Genomic DNA, 14,750 nt, shown 5'->3' with positions numbered 1-14,750 from the left:
TTGCTCTGAATGTTGTTCGCCCCCTCCCCTCCCCCCTCCCCCCCTTCTTACACCTACCCCGCCCTCAGCTACAACTCTGGCCGTTCAAACAACATGTACAACTCGCTGTTACACTCGGGGGCTGGTGGGGGAGCCTGGTCGCTCTACAATGGCACTACGTGGTCACAGGACCTTGAAAATGTGCCCTGCTACCAGTGGCCGCTTCCCACACTGCTTTTCAAGCTGGGACTCTCAGACTACATACCGGTTAGTTTTACTCTGGTCCAACATGACCCTTAATATAATTAATTAAACCATACTTGTTGCTTCATTTCTGCAGCGAAACTTAGAGTTGGGAACAACCACCAATAAATGATGTAATATATGTACGATTTTATCCCTTAAATAGCCCAAATTGGCAGAACTTGTTTTTTACTCTATCTTTAGTCGGAACTAACTTTGGAATATTTGTAGAGGCTAGAACAGCTGAAGATCACGGTGCCGCAGCTAGCCCAACTTTCTGTCAGGGACCTCCATTATCTTGGCTTCACTGAATCGGACGCCCAACGTCTCTCCTCGACTCTCCAATCCACGCAACCGCACTATTCCAACTTCTACCAATCTGAGATTCTGCAGTACCCTTAGAATTAACACACGTTTTGTCATCTCACGCGTGCGTGCCGTCACGCTGCTCAGCGACGTGGTGTGCACGACGCGCGCACGTAAGAGTTTGAGTAGATTTTGGGAACTGATGTAACAGGTAACTGAACATCGCTATCGATATTATTTGAAACTGTAGAAAAAGGAGTTTGAAACTTTATTTGAAAGTGTTTATCTTACCGAAAGTTTATCATGATAGTATATTATAAGTGTACACTTTGCAACGATGTAGCAGTAAGTGTGTTTTTGGGTACAAGATTTGAAATACTCTAATATTGTTTGCATTAGTTGTGTAGCGATGGCGCGTCATACATATTCCTGTTTTATCATTTAGAATGGACTTTTATTTGCTTACAACTTATTCTCGCCCACTTTTATCATAACAGGTTATTATTTGTCCCGTCAACCAGGCCAGGCTACTAGGCCAGGGTGCTGGAATATTTTTAATTCATTCCACTTTATTTTACTAAACCGAAAACTTTGCTAAACCGAAAACTTTACTTTAAATCACTCTTCCGTGTTCCATTTAAAAAAATGATTTATGGGTATTGTTAACGGGTGATACTCTTAAAATATCTGTCCATTACTATTATTAAGGGGGCATACTATATATACTACTATATACTACTATATACACCAAACATGTCCAACCCAGATGACCTCTTGGGAAGTTAAGTGACCATCTAGCGCACCGTTTCCACACCAAATTTTTTTTGAGAATACCTTTTTCTGTAATCGAGCATTTCCTGGTTAAAGTGCATTTTTCGGAAAAGCACCATTTGTTTTGTTGAGAGGCTATAAATCAATCATTTCTTGTGATATCGAGCTGAAATGTTGCACGACGTTTATTCATCATATTATCTTGATGTCCTCAAAAATGTGTTTATTCAACTGGAAAGTTTAGGCATATTTTTTTAAAAACTGTGCCAGAATTCAGAAAACATTTTCATGTCAAGCAGTCCGATGTTCCTTGACGGACTTTTTGGTCAAAACAAGCCTGAAAAGTAAAATAACCACTTTTTGAAAAAATTTATAAAAACGCAGCCTTTTCAGAAACGATATGAAGATTTTACACACATCTTGAACATCAACAAGATATGAATAAACTTCGTACAAAATTCCTATGAGGTCATTTGGGTTGGCGTTGTCATACGTTGTATGACCCGCCGCGCACGAGTGCGCAGCTCCCCCTGTATCGTCGAAACTCTACAGTGAAGCGACAGTGGGGGTCACGACGTGATACAAGGTTGGCGGACACAAACCCCTGTTTTGGTGTATGCCCCCTTAATGGACTGACATGACCCGGCTCGAGCTAATTCGCAGCATTTGCCTTGGGACAATATATTCCGAAAAGAATAGACGAGTACTAAACAAGTACCATCGTCACGGTCAAGTAAAATATTTGCTCCAAATATCGACGAATTCAATAAAAAAACAACTCTGCGCAAGTTCAAAGTTGCAAGTATTGATAGGTTATTACCCTACAAGGGTAGTGCCTTAATTTCCATAGTGTGGATTTACTGTCAACCAAATCTTTTATTTTTAACTAGCTTGCTACTCACCCGGTTCTTGTCATACGTTGTATGACCCGCTGCGCACGAGTGCGCGGCTCCCCCTGTATCGTCACCATAGTGCATAGTGAAACGACCGTGGGGGTCGCAACGTGATACAACCCGGTTCCCGTCACATAAATGATAAAGATAGTTTCCTGTGCGGGACGCTCAAAAAGAGCGCGGTGCATTGTAATTCATAATTGGGATTGCAGATTGGCGTGCCAGGTAACCACAAATCTCCTGATACCGGGTGATGAAGATAAACCCATCATGCTTGACATCTCTTACTGGGCCGCGCTCAGCCTGTCATTCCGCCGAATCTCTATATGTTAATGAACATGATAGCCTGAGGTCCCCAGGTAAGACATCTCACATCTGATTTCGGTCAAATGTGTGTTATAGGTTAACGATCTACCAAGACGCGCGCCGAGCTGATATGAACTAGTCGTTATTTTGTATTTGGAACAAATACGAAATATTTTACAAATACAAAGTATCACCCGTTAATTGTTAATCAACTGTCAAGGCCGAGCTCTGCGAAGGATGGAGTCATGGCGAAGGCCAGGCCCATTTGCATTGGCGCATTGCATGCACCATAGTTAGGTGAACCCTCATTCACGGATTTACCAATTATTTTGTATTTTGCAATCTATATTGTTAGACTGTTGTTTTTTGAGTAATATCAAATATTGAAATATGGGCAATTTCGTTGGAGCGTGCTAAATCACTTTACGGTCAATCTTTGATTCACGATCTCAATCCTTCATTATTTGACGATGTCAATTCATCGCAGCTCGGCGCGGCACAGTAGCGCATCTCGTCGATCTAGCGAGAAGCATAAATGAGTGCGCGGCGCAGCACAGTTACGCATCGCGCTACAAATCCTTCACAGCTCGGCGAGGCCCAGTGGTGCAGAGAAGAAGTGGTTGCGAGAAGCATTATTGGATGCGCTTCTCATCAGGTATCAGGTTGAAGGAGAGATTGGATATAGGGGCGGTCCATGCCTTCTTTGCCTTTCCACGTACACCTCTAACCGCTACTAGCAAACTCCTCATTATGTCCATGCCCATTGCTCAGGCGTGTCTTGATGTTACACATCACCTGGCTGTAGTCCTTCTTGGTCTTGGTGGCTATGAACACAGCAAGTCTCCTTATGAACCGCTTGGCCTCAGGTGCCATTCCTCCTGTAATTTGTTTTCCTAAAGCATATACTCATACTGATACTGAAATCCTTACGAGAAATTAGATTTACTCATAACTTGTATAAATTCCATCTGCATCAGGGGTCACAGAGGTGTCAGAACTCGTTTATCCACGGCAATAAGTGATTTTGACCTTATGTGGACCTTATTATAGCTCTTAGAGGAGAAAGAGGGAAAAGTAGTAGTGCATTTACTGCTCAGAAGTACTGTCTCAGAGTACTATTTGGTGATAGGCTGGCGTACCTTGATAAGTTTAAGACTTGTGCACGTACTAGGCCTATAGAACACCAGAAACTTGACCAAAATTTTTTCATAAAAGAGCACACCAAACCTATATTCAAGCATAATAATATTCTAGCTATACAAAATCTCTATACATACCACAGTTACCTGGAGCTCTACAAGATAATGAAATTCCGTGCTCCAATATCCTTACATGAGGGTTACACATGCAACATGTGTGTCTTGTCATACGCTGTATGACCCGCCGCGCACGAAGTGCGCGGCTCCCCCTGTATCGTCAGGACGATAGTGAAACGACCGTGGGGGTCGCAACGTGATACAATGTTCGTCAAGGAAACCCTGCCTTCTAATCTGTCAGGCAGACCCACCTGACAACCACAACACTAGATCAACCAAAATTTTTAACATCTTAACCCCAAAGTTCAGAATGACTGACTTTACTACTAGTGTAATGTGTTTGCGAGGAAAGCTAAAACGTGCACTATTAGCCAATCAACATAACCACGCCCTGCTTGATTGGACCATAAAAGATTTTGACTGCACAAATGTTATTTTCCAAACATTATAACTGGCTGGTCACACACATCTCAATTAAATTCCCTAGGCTACTGTTTTCCAAGTCTTGTCCTGTGAGTAAAGTATGTGTGAGAAAATTTAATAAAATGAATGTATATTTCTGAATTTTTTAAACTTAATCTGAGAATGAAGTATAAAGAAATTTTTAATTAGCACTGTTTAGTTTAAGATATTTATAGCTTATTATAACCATTGACACAAAGGCCATAATCTTTCGCCAGCTCTCCAATATCCACCATGAAGCTGCATTTTATATCCTACACAATATAAACTAAAGTATGTTTTAGTGTAGACTTTTTGTCACAACAAGACTGCAACCTATAGTAACAACTATTACAAACAGAACCCCTAACGTCAACTAACAAATTTCTTCTAGTCCTAATATGAGCCTTGTCTCTAAAAACCTAACTGAACTAGCATTTCGGTGTGTGCAAAAGCTTTCAGGCACGCGCATTCCTTGCCCCGTTAGTTACCTGTCCTTCCAAACCCAAACTAGCAGTCAAGGACAAAAAGCCATACACCAAATGGGCATTATATTTTATGAATTGTTTTACATCTTTTTATTCTGTAGTAAAATGTGCTAAAATTAAATTTCTTGTTTCATTGAGTTAAAATAGCAGATTTAGATTTAAACTAAGAGCCAGTGTATAAACGAATAAAATATTGAATAAATTACATTCAATTTTGGCAATGGCCAATTGGCTGACTATAAGGTCATGGCCTGAACAAACAACTTTTAAAAAAAATAGTCAAGTGATGCTAAAGCAGAGCACAAATGTGTAATAAGTTAATAGATTAAAAAATGATTCATGTGATGCATTACGCAGAGCACAGATAAAAATACTGATTCAATGATTAAAATTATAGCTGTGAGTGTCAATAAATTACTGTGTCATAGAAAAGGAACGATGTACACGTGATCTGAGATACCAATATCTCAATATCAAAAGGATAGTGTCTAGAAACATTCATAGTCCATGGTGGCAGGTATCAAGTTTAACGAAGTTACACTGACTGGCAATGTATACGATTGCCGTCTCCCTCTCTCACCCCTGACCGCTATCAATCAAGATCTATAAAGCTCATGAAATGAGGAAAATGAAAAAGTACAACAACAGAATCATCCAGGTGGAAAAAGGCACCTTTACTCCACTTATATACTCAACAAATGGCGGATGGGGTCCACAAGCCACAAGATACCACAAGAGACTCGCTGAAAAACTATCCCAGAAGAGAGGAGAAGACTATGCGGCTATTATGTGTTACATGCGCACCAGGATTAGATTCTCAATCCTCAGGAGCACCCTGATAGCGGTCAGGGGTGAGAGAGGGAGACGGCAATCGTATACATTGCCAGTCAGTGTAACTTCGTTTAACTTGATACCTGCCACCATGGACTATGAATGTTTCTAGACACTATCCTTTTGATATTGAGATATTGGTATTTCAGATCACGTGTACATCGTTCCTTTTTTTACGACACAGTAATTTATTGACACTCACAGCTATAATTTTAATCATTGAATCAGTATTTTTATCTGTGCTCTGCGAATGCATCACATGAATCAGTTTTTTAATCTATTAACTTATTACACATTTGTGCTCTGCTTTAGCATCACTTGACTATTTAAAAAAATTGTTTGTTCAGGCCATGACCTTATAGTCAGCCAATTGGCCATTGCTATATTATGTGTATATTGTTTGAATATTCTTTTCTCTACAGAATGAATGGTTAATAATTTAATATATATGTAGACCAAGGTCTGTGCACGGGATGCTTCCTGGAAGAATCCAGTTCTTTTAGCGGGGCACCCTACCTAAAGCCAAATTGAGATATAATAATCATATTCCTAGGGAAATAATTAGAAATCGAATACCAATCAAATAATATGATATATAGCTAGGAGTAGTAACCATATTTACTATGCAAAATGCCCCAACCACATAGTGTTAATTTATATAGAATTCAAATTCCATATCATCATTAAACCTCAATAGTCAATATAATAGCCCAAGCAAAATTAAATAACTTCTTATATACCTTACTGTCATACTACAAATTGATTAAACATTTGAAATCTGTTAACCAGAGAATAAATTTCTAAACCTAATGCAAGTGAAATAATTTAGATGCAATAATGAATGCCTAATGTGAGTATCATCTGTCAATGTCCTTGTAAAACAGTCTGTACAAGAGATATGAGTAACTAAAATAGAAGAAAAAACATCTGTTCCATATCTTTTTTGTCATATGTGGGTGAGTTGGGGTGGGTAACACAGACATCAAAGAATGTTCGTTCAAATGTGCTCCAGAGACCTCGTGAGGATACATCAGGTGCAGCTCTAACAGCATTGGTACCAACAATTTCTTCATTATCAAGGGGTATCAATGCTGGCTCAGTCACTACATCTCTGCATACTTCACGTTGCAGCTCTGCATTTAGATCGCAGAGCCAGTGTATTGATTGTTATCTGGCTACTCGTACTATTTACCTTTATAAATGTTTCCACAAATGTTCCTTAGTTTTTTAAGGGTTTTTACTCAGATTTTTACTCTTAAATTTAAATCTATTAATTAAAAAAAATTTATTGATGGAAGTTTACTTTCGGGTGTCTAACAATTACCATTGTTGAATTTATTTGTGTATATTGTTTGAATAATTTTGTTGTTGCAGTGTTACCTTTGGTGTGTTTCGGACCTAAACCTGATCAACACTCCTGCATCTTACAAGTTTAAAGAGTGCTTGTTGCAGTGACGTGAGCGTTCATTTAAAATGTAACATATGAATATTTACCTGGGGACCTCAGGCTATCATGTTCATAAACATATGAATAGAGATTCGGCAGAATGACAGGCTGAGCGCGGCCCAGTAAATTATTATGGAAAGTGTTTCATCTATATTGATTGAAATAAATTTTCGTGCACATACAGAATGAATGGTTAATAATTTAATATATATGTAGACCAAGCTCTGTGCACGGGATGCTTCCTGGAAGAATCCAGTTCTTTTAGCGGGGCACCCTACCTAAAGCCAAATTGAGATATAATAATCATATTCCTAGGGAAATAATCAGAAATCGAATACCAATCAAATAATATGATATATAGGAGTAGTAACCATATTTACTATGCAAAATGCCCCAACCACATAGTGTAAATTTATATAAAATTCAAATTCCATATCATCATTAAACCTCAATAGTCAATATAATAGCCCAAGCAAAATTAAATAACTTCTTATATACATTACTGTCATACTACAAATTAATTAAACATTTGAAATCTGTTAACCAGAGAATAAAACTCTAAACCTAATGCAAGTGAAATAATTTAGATGCAATAATGAATGCCTAATGTGAGTATCATCTGTCAATGTCCTTGTAAAACAGTCTGTACAAGAGATATGAGTAACTAATATAGAAGAGAAAAACAGGAAGTTGTCGTCTGTTGAAAAATAAATAAAATATCTAGAATATAGATTAGAATATAAAATAACATTCAGTCAATGTGTCGTCAATAAACTGTACAATTATCAAATGTTAAAACTGGGTGATACAGTCACCAAAAATAAATACTAAGTATAATAAGTTAATAAATTAAATGTGGTCTATAAAACTACCACTGTGCGAACCCCTTCTCCAGTTAAAACATGTCAGTCATGTGAAAAATCAATCAGAATGGTAAGGTGGTAAAAAAGGGAATATCCTTTCGATACATCAATTATATATGCCTCAGATTTAAAAGAATTAGAAGATACTTAGTTATCGTCGACTATGATTGCAGTGTAAAATTTGTCATATGAATTGTCGAGGGTATAATTAGGGTCTGTTGTTACAGATGAGAGTAGCTGTTTCTTATACGTTTCACTAAAGCTTTTAACATCGGGCAGATTTCGTAGATCTGTTGGAACATTATTCCAACATTTTGCCCCCAAGTATTGAAAGTTTTTATGTGATGTTGATCTATCAACATATAGGTTGCAGCTTTCGCAGCTCCTACTACCTCCTGATATGTAACTAAATTTGTTCATAAAGTTTGTAGGACAATTGTCATGGATGATTCTAAACATATAATTTGACAGATGGAGTTGTCGTCTATATGGCAGAATGTTTAATTTTTACTGTATCGCTTTATTTAAAACGACCTCTGGCTGATGTCTACACCATCTTGTCTATTTGTTCAATTAGGTAATTTGAGTGTGTGAGGAACGGAGAGAAGGTAGCCTTCTCCACATTAGGGACTCTGTCATTGTACTCACATTTTTTGTCCACTTTTTTATATGTAAATAAATTATGACAATTATTTTAGTTATAGAATTTGTTTGTTTTTAATGACGAAGGCTGTGAAATGTTCACAGTTCTGATAATGAGGAAATCAGAAAGAATGTTTAAAACTAGTGATGATGTTTATGTCATTATTCTCAACCTAATCTAATCTAATCTTTGGCCTTTCTTAAGTCCACAGGGGCCACAGGGGCTTTTGTCCTGACCGAAAAAACTTTAATTTATGACATTTTGTATAAAATCTATCTTTTACAGTTTATGACATGGGACCTTTAACTGGCAACATTATTCGTCAATGCAGCAATTTTTGATTCTTTGCTCCAAAGCTGAGATATGAGGTTTTGAATTAATTAATTAATTGAAGGTGGTCTCAGGGGAGCTAAAAGACTGATTTTTAAAAATATATGTTAACCTCTATTTTTCAACAAATTAAGGGCATATAACAGTTCTATAGTTCTATTGACGTTGGATGGCCAATTGATACCCATGGATAAGTTTATTGGGAGCAACAAAATGTTAAGAACCGGTTATTTGCAAGGTTAACTGAATAAATTGGTAATGGTTACCCTCAATTTTACGTCAAACCAGGCTCTATGGAGGGCTAGGGGTGGTGCGCGAGCATCAGGTAGTAGGTGGTCTGCCAACTGGTAAGACCTTGAACCCTCCCTGAGGCCTTAAGGCTGATCTTTTTAGCGAGATGTTTCAGGAATTGTGCCAACATGCAACATTTCGCCACTGTTTAGAATATTAGGGTACTCTTCAACATTGCACTGTAAACCATATTGCTATACTACACTTTACAGTTTACCTTAATCACAAAACTGCAGATGATAAATCATGAATGTTGATTCCTTAAAGCTAGGCTTTAGATCAAAAATAGTAAAGAACTCTCAAGTGCATCTTAACGGATGCTTTTCTTAGGAAGTTATTTGAGTCATTTGTTCGTTTTAAATTTATCCATATCAAATCTATTGTTGCATAATAGACAATCCTTCAGCCATGTCGGACGATCGTAAACGGAGCTACGATGATGATGGTCAACAATTTCCTAGGAAGGAGCGCCGCACTGGAAAAGTTATCAAGATATTGTGTCCTTACTATTGCACAGGTGCTGTGATAGGAACCAAAGGAGCAGCTATTGATCAAATCAAGCAGGAAAGCGGTACTAACATTCAGGTCTCTAAAGGAGCTGCTAGGTTTCCTAAAACTGATGAACGAGTTATAGCAATATCAGGAGAATTAGAAGGCCAAATGAAGGTAATTCAGTTTGTTCAGGATAAAATCCGTACTGAAAAGCCTTCACCTCAAGCAAAGGGAGTCAGATTTGACAAAGTAGATGCTCGTAAAAGTATCTGTAAAATTGTTGTGTCAGATCAAAGTGTAGGGAAACTTATTGGAAAGGGTGGAGCTAATGTTAACCGCCTAAAAGATGATCATCAAGTGAAGATCACCATGACTAAACCGGCTGATGCTGTTGCTGGTTTGAGTGAGCGCATAGTTTCTGTTGAGGGTGATGATAAAGGGGTTGACAATTGTGTTGCTGATGTTATAAAAGAAGTTTATGAAGATGACAGAGTAAATATGGATTACAATTTGGACTATAACCAATTTCAGATGGATCGTGGTGGTTATAGCAATAACAGCAGTGGTGGTTATGGTAACCAAGGAGGTGGTTATGGAAGTCAAGGTGGGGGTTATGGGAACCAAGGTGGCTACGGAAATCAAGGTAGCGGTTATGGCAATCAAGATGGTGGTTATGGCAACCAAAGTGGTGGTTATGATAATCAGGGCGGTTATGGTAATCAACCTGGATATGGCAGCCAAGGAGGTGGATACAATGGAAATCAAGGAGCTGGATATGGAAACCAAGGTGGCGGCTATGGCAATCAAGGTGGGGGATATGGAAATCAAGGTGGTGGTTACAGTAACCAAGCAGGTGGCTATGGAAATCAAGGCTATGGAAATCAAGCTGCTGGCTATGGCACCCCAGCTGCTGGTTATGGCAACCAAGCTGCTGGATATGGAGCAGGTTATGCTACTGACAATAAAAGTGGTGGTAGTAGGGAGGGTAGTTTTAGCAATCAGTCTAATTACAAAGATAATTATTGAGTTAACCATGTTTTTATCATTATAAGTTATCTTGGATCGAAGATGGTCAGATAGAGCTCTCCCGTTTTGGTAGAGGTCATAATTTATATATTGTTGTTACGTAGTTATTTAAAACAGAACAGAATGCAGACTAAGTTAGTTTGTAAATGACATTGCGTTGTATTTGGATGATTAGTAAAGCAATAAGAGTATATACTATAAGTAAGTACTATATAGTTCTTAATGCAGCATGTAAATTGTGCACCAGGAGATATGCTGGGATTTTGCTCTTGACTTTCTGTTTCACTTGAATACCTGGTATAAGCACTGTTGATCTTACTTTAATACTTAAATAATAGTGTTCACGAGTTTTTATGCTAAATGATATGAATTGTCAGTGACAAGCTAAACTTCTATGAAAGAAGCTAATAAATTTCAACAATACATGATTGATTTCTTCCCTAAGTATCAAGGTGTGTAAAGTGATGCCAGTGTTATATATCTCTATATATAATCTGTATACTCTATTGATCTTTATCTTGAAACATATCAGATTGGTTAGTCGTTATCAGTGGACTAACAATGTTTATCAATATCAATAGACTAAATTTGAAACTGTTCGTACATTTAATGCCTACAGCTTTTGCAGCAACCTCGCGGCAAATTCTAATTGAAAGTCAATGAACAGCAATTTATGATGGTTCATTACATTTAAACAAACATGACAGCCTTCTCACACCACTGTTTCCCTTTCTAGTCAGCTCAGCCGTTATCATGGGAGATCGTAAGCGTGCATATGATGATGAAGGTGATCAGAAATTTGCCAAGAGAGACCGTCGAAATGAGAAAGTCATCAAAGTGCTTTGTCCCTATTACAGTGCAGGTGCAGTCATTGGTAAGGGTGGTGAAGCCATCAAACAGATCAAAGAAGAAACCGGTGCTAACATCCAGGTCTCAAAAAACAATGTTCGATTTCCCAATACTGATGAACGAGTCATATCAATATCTGGCGAGCTCGAATCCATGCATAAAGTAATTGCTTTTGTTCAAGAGAAGATTCGTACGGATAAGGTCCCTCCACACGTCAAAAATATCAATACTAGTCAGAACGATGCTAGAAAAGCTACCTGTAAGATCGTAGTTCCTGATACCAGTGTTGGGAAGATCATAGGTAAGGCAGGAGCCAATGTGAATCGTTTGAAAGATCAGTTCAATGTTAAGATTGGTACAATGAAAAAGGAAGAGGCCATCGAAGGCCTTCGTGAACGAATCATAACTATAGAGAGTGAGGACACAAAGAATGTAGATGATTGTGTGGCTGAGATGGTAAAGGACGTGTACGAGGATGAGAGGGGTCACATGGACTATAACGTGGATTACGAGCGGTTCTCAACTGGAGGTGGTCGTGGTGGTGGTCGTGGTGATGACAGAGGTTCAGGTGGATATGGAGGGGGTGACAAGTACGGGGGTGGTGATCGAGGCAGCTACAGAAACGAACGTGGCAGCTATGGAGGGGACCGTGGTGGCTACGGGGCTGCTTCTTATTCTGCGCCTGCCTCCTACCCTCCTTCCTCATATGACAGGCCTGCTTACGGAGCTGATAAAGGAGGGTATGGAAGTAGTGGTGGGTATGGTGCTAGTAGTGGTGGATATGGCGCTAGTGACAGCTATAGTCGAGATTACAACACCAGCTCGTCTGGCTACAGCCGTCCTGCCGACCCTTACAGCCGTTCTGACTCATACAGTCGTGGTGGTGAGAGCAGGGAGACATACAGTCGTGGTGATAGCCGTGCTCCTGCACCCGAGGGTTATGGCCGTGATTCTCAAGGCCGTAGTGATTCGTATGGTCGTGACAACCGTGCTTCATCTTACAACTACTAGTGCCTCTCTTACAACTGCTAGTCCTAGCCCTGGTCCTCTCCCCTGGTTGTAAGTCACAGACATTTCCATTAATTTTACCAAAACACGTCCCTTAGCCCCCTGGTTGCTTACTTAGCCAGGCTCGGTGTTGATGGTCTTTATGTATTTACTCTTTCGACAGCCATGTTTACAAACTTATGCAAGTCTCTAATTTTAGTTAGAACATTTTCAACATGTTCTCAAACCAAGCTCTCCCGTCTGACTTGAATTATAAAAGTGTTATTTTATCTTAAAATTTGATTTAATTCTTGAGATCATGCTGGATCATTTAAATTTTACAAATGATATATATTTGATGTAAAAATTTCGCATTTTTCTTGTGTTAAAATGAACTAACAATCGAAAATTCCATTCATTCCTGAATTTCAACACTGTATTCTTATAATCAGTAGTCTATAACTACACATAGGCCCATAAGTGACTACCCACACGCAACCTCTTAATAACTCACGTAATTCGTCTCCAAATTGCACCAAAATTTCAGAGATTATAGATATGGGTCAAACTTAGATTTCCTGAAAGTTTCGTAAACCACGCCCAATTACAGTGGGCGTGGCGTGACACTCCCTCTTTTTCACTATTGTCTTCATAAAATGAGAACGCTTTAAGCTAAGAACTCCAAATTTTTTGCACACATTTGGCTTGATAATTGAAAACCTTTCCCAAAGTTTCAAGTTCATTGGTTAAAATATGGCTAAGTTATGACCATTTCAAAACTCATCGGATACGTGATCCGAGCACTCAGTCAGTGATCTCGTCACTTGGTTAATGGCCTGTTTGGCTCACATGCACCGCTTGATTGGTTGCAGCCTGCTTATGGGCCGGCCTATACAGCTGACAGCACCTAAAACGCTATCACACGAATTTATGGTGGTGTCACCATTTCAGGGCTTGTTAGCCCTGCTAGTCACAGGTTCCTTACAATCAATAAAAATGGTTCACTATCCTCCCTTTACTGCAGAACAACGATTGTTCGTCTACCTGAAGAAAGAAAATGGGGAGTTCTACCCTCAGATTAAACGACAATTTCAGATGAAATTCAACCGACCACCCCCTTGCCGGAAAAGCTGCTTTGACATTCATCACAAGATCAAGTTTACGTTTTCTGCACACGATCGGCGAAGAGTCGGCAGAAGACGAACTGCGAGGACTGTAGAAAACATCACGATGGTTGTTGGTGACGTGATGGACACATCCGGGCCTACCGAATCACAAAGAAACACAAACTTTTGACCGTGATTTCCAATCGAGGATAGATTTCGCCAACACATTCCTTGAACATCTTAATTGAAATTATTGAATTGTTTTTGTGTGGGAATTTTTATTAGTTGATTTCATTTATTGATTTATCCTAAAAATTTGTGTTTTCCTTCCTAGCAAAGACATCATCGGTATCCAATCAAAGCCTAATGAACCTCATTAATACACGCTAACGCCTTACTCTTGATCAGATTGGGTGACGAGATCACTAATTGAGTGCAAATATCACTGACTGAGTGCTCGGATCACATATCCGATGGATTTTAAAATGGTCATAACTCAGCCATATTTTAACCAATGAACTTGAAACTTTTGGAAACGTTTTCAATTATCAAGCCAAATGTGTGCAAAAAATTTTGAGTTCTTAGCTTAAAGCGTTCTCATTTTATGAAGACAATAGTGAAAAAGAGGGAGTGTCACGCCACGCCCACTGTAATTGGGCGTGGCTTACGAAACTTTCAGGAAATCTAAGTTTGACCCATATCTATAATCTCTGAAATTTTGGTGCAATTTGGAGACGAATTACGTGAGTTATTAAGAGGTTGCGTGTGGGTAGTCACTTATGGGCCACCCTGTAATATCAATCATAATCAATTAATTATGATATCAATTAATTAATTATAATATCAATTAGGATCTATTATTTTAACATGCCACTCCCTTTTCCCTACATTAATTTTCATATTATTCAGAATGGCTGAGTTTTTAGCTTCAATATTTGGAACTGAAAAAGATAGGTATAACAACTTTTAAAATTGTCATCGCCATTTTCTTGACTGAGATCAACATTAGGATTAGGCAGATTACTGGAGTAGCAGTATTACTGCTGCAGTAACCCCTGCAGTAACCCCTGCAGTAACCCCTGCTGTTTGTAATCCTGCACCTGCCAGTTTCATAACTAATTGATCAGATATGGATTTTGAACTAAATGTCCTGCTAGCACATTTCACACATTAAATATTTATTTTAGATAATTAAGTATTTA

The 14,750-nt window shown here is 38.7% G+C and overlaps 4 protein-coding genes across 5 annotated transcripts in view; all 4 read left to right on the top strand.

The window, feature by feature from the left end:
* The window catches only part of LOC134822479 (ankyrin repeat and KH domain-containing protein 1-like), a 188,401-nt gene extending 187,072 nt beyond the window's left edge, over positions 1-1,329 (top strand). Inside the window, exons 28-29 of the mRNA XM_063833591.1 lie at positions 69-246; positions 454-1,329. Coding sequence (XP_063689661.1) covers positions 69-246; positions 454-624 — 349 coding nt within the window. The 3' untranslated portion in view covers positions 625-1,329. The remainder of the gene's footprint in view (positions 1-68; positions 247-453) is intronic.
* LOC134822485 (splicing factor U2AF 35 kDa subunit-like) overlaps positions 1-14,750 on the top strand; it is a 47,682-nt gene that overhangs the window by 28,482 nt on the left and 4,450 nt on the right. Inside the window, exon 2 of one of the 2 annotated variants that reach the window (XM_063833599.1) lies at positions 14,461-14,502. In XM_063833599.1, coding sequence (XP_063689669.1) covers positions 14,461-14,502 — 42 coding nt within the window. Of the gene's footprint in view, positions 1-14,455; positions 14,503-14,750 lie in introns of those variants that run through there. The other variant, XM_063833598.1, reaches the window with a different exon arrangement.
* Positions 9,482-12,809, top strand: LOC134822481 (heterogeneous nuclear ribonucleoprotein A2 homolog 2-like). Its single transcript, XM_063833593.1, has one exon. The coding sequence runs from the start codon at positions 9,497-9,499 to the stop codon at positions 10,604-10,606; it is 1,110 nt and encodes a 369-aa protein (XP_063689663.1). The 5' UTR covers positions 9,482-9,496; the 3' UTR covers positions 10,607-12,809.
* On the top strand, positions 11,360-12,809 carry LOC134822482 (RNA-binding protein Nova-2-like). The gene has a single exon (XM_063833594.1). It carries the CDS (start codon positions 11,360-11,362, stop codon positions 12,464-12,466), a length of 1,107 nt encoding a protein of 368 aa, XP_063689664.1. The 3' UTR covers positions 12,467-12,809.

The sequence above is a fragment of the Bolinopsis microptera genome, chromosome 10 (genome assembly GCF_026151205.1).
Source record: "Bolinopsis microptera isolate Bmic1 chromosome 10, MBARI_Bmic_1.0, whole genome shotgun sequence".
Lineage (NCBI taxonomy): Eukaryota > Metazoa > Ctenophora > Tentaculata > Lobata > Bolinopsidae > Bolinopsis > Bolinopsis microptera.
Note: the sequence above shows the minus strand (reverse complement) of the source record. Positions and strands in the feature narration are given on the sequence as shown.

What these genes read in the sequence shown, in the direction of transcription:
- LOC134822481 (XM_063833593.1), top strand. Translation starts at nt 9,497, where the DNA reads ATGTCGGACGATCGTAAACGGAGCTACGATGATGATGGTCAACAATTT.
- LOC134822482 (XM_063833594.1), top strand. Translation starts at nt 11,360, where the DNA reads ATGGGAGATCGTAAGCGTGCATATGATGATGAAGGTGATCAGAAATTT.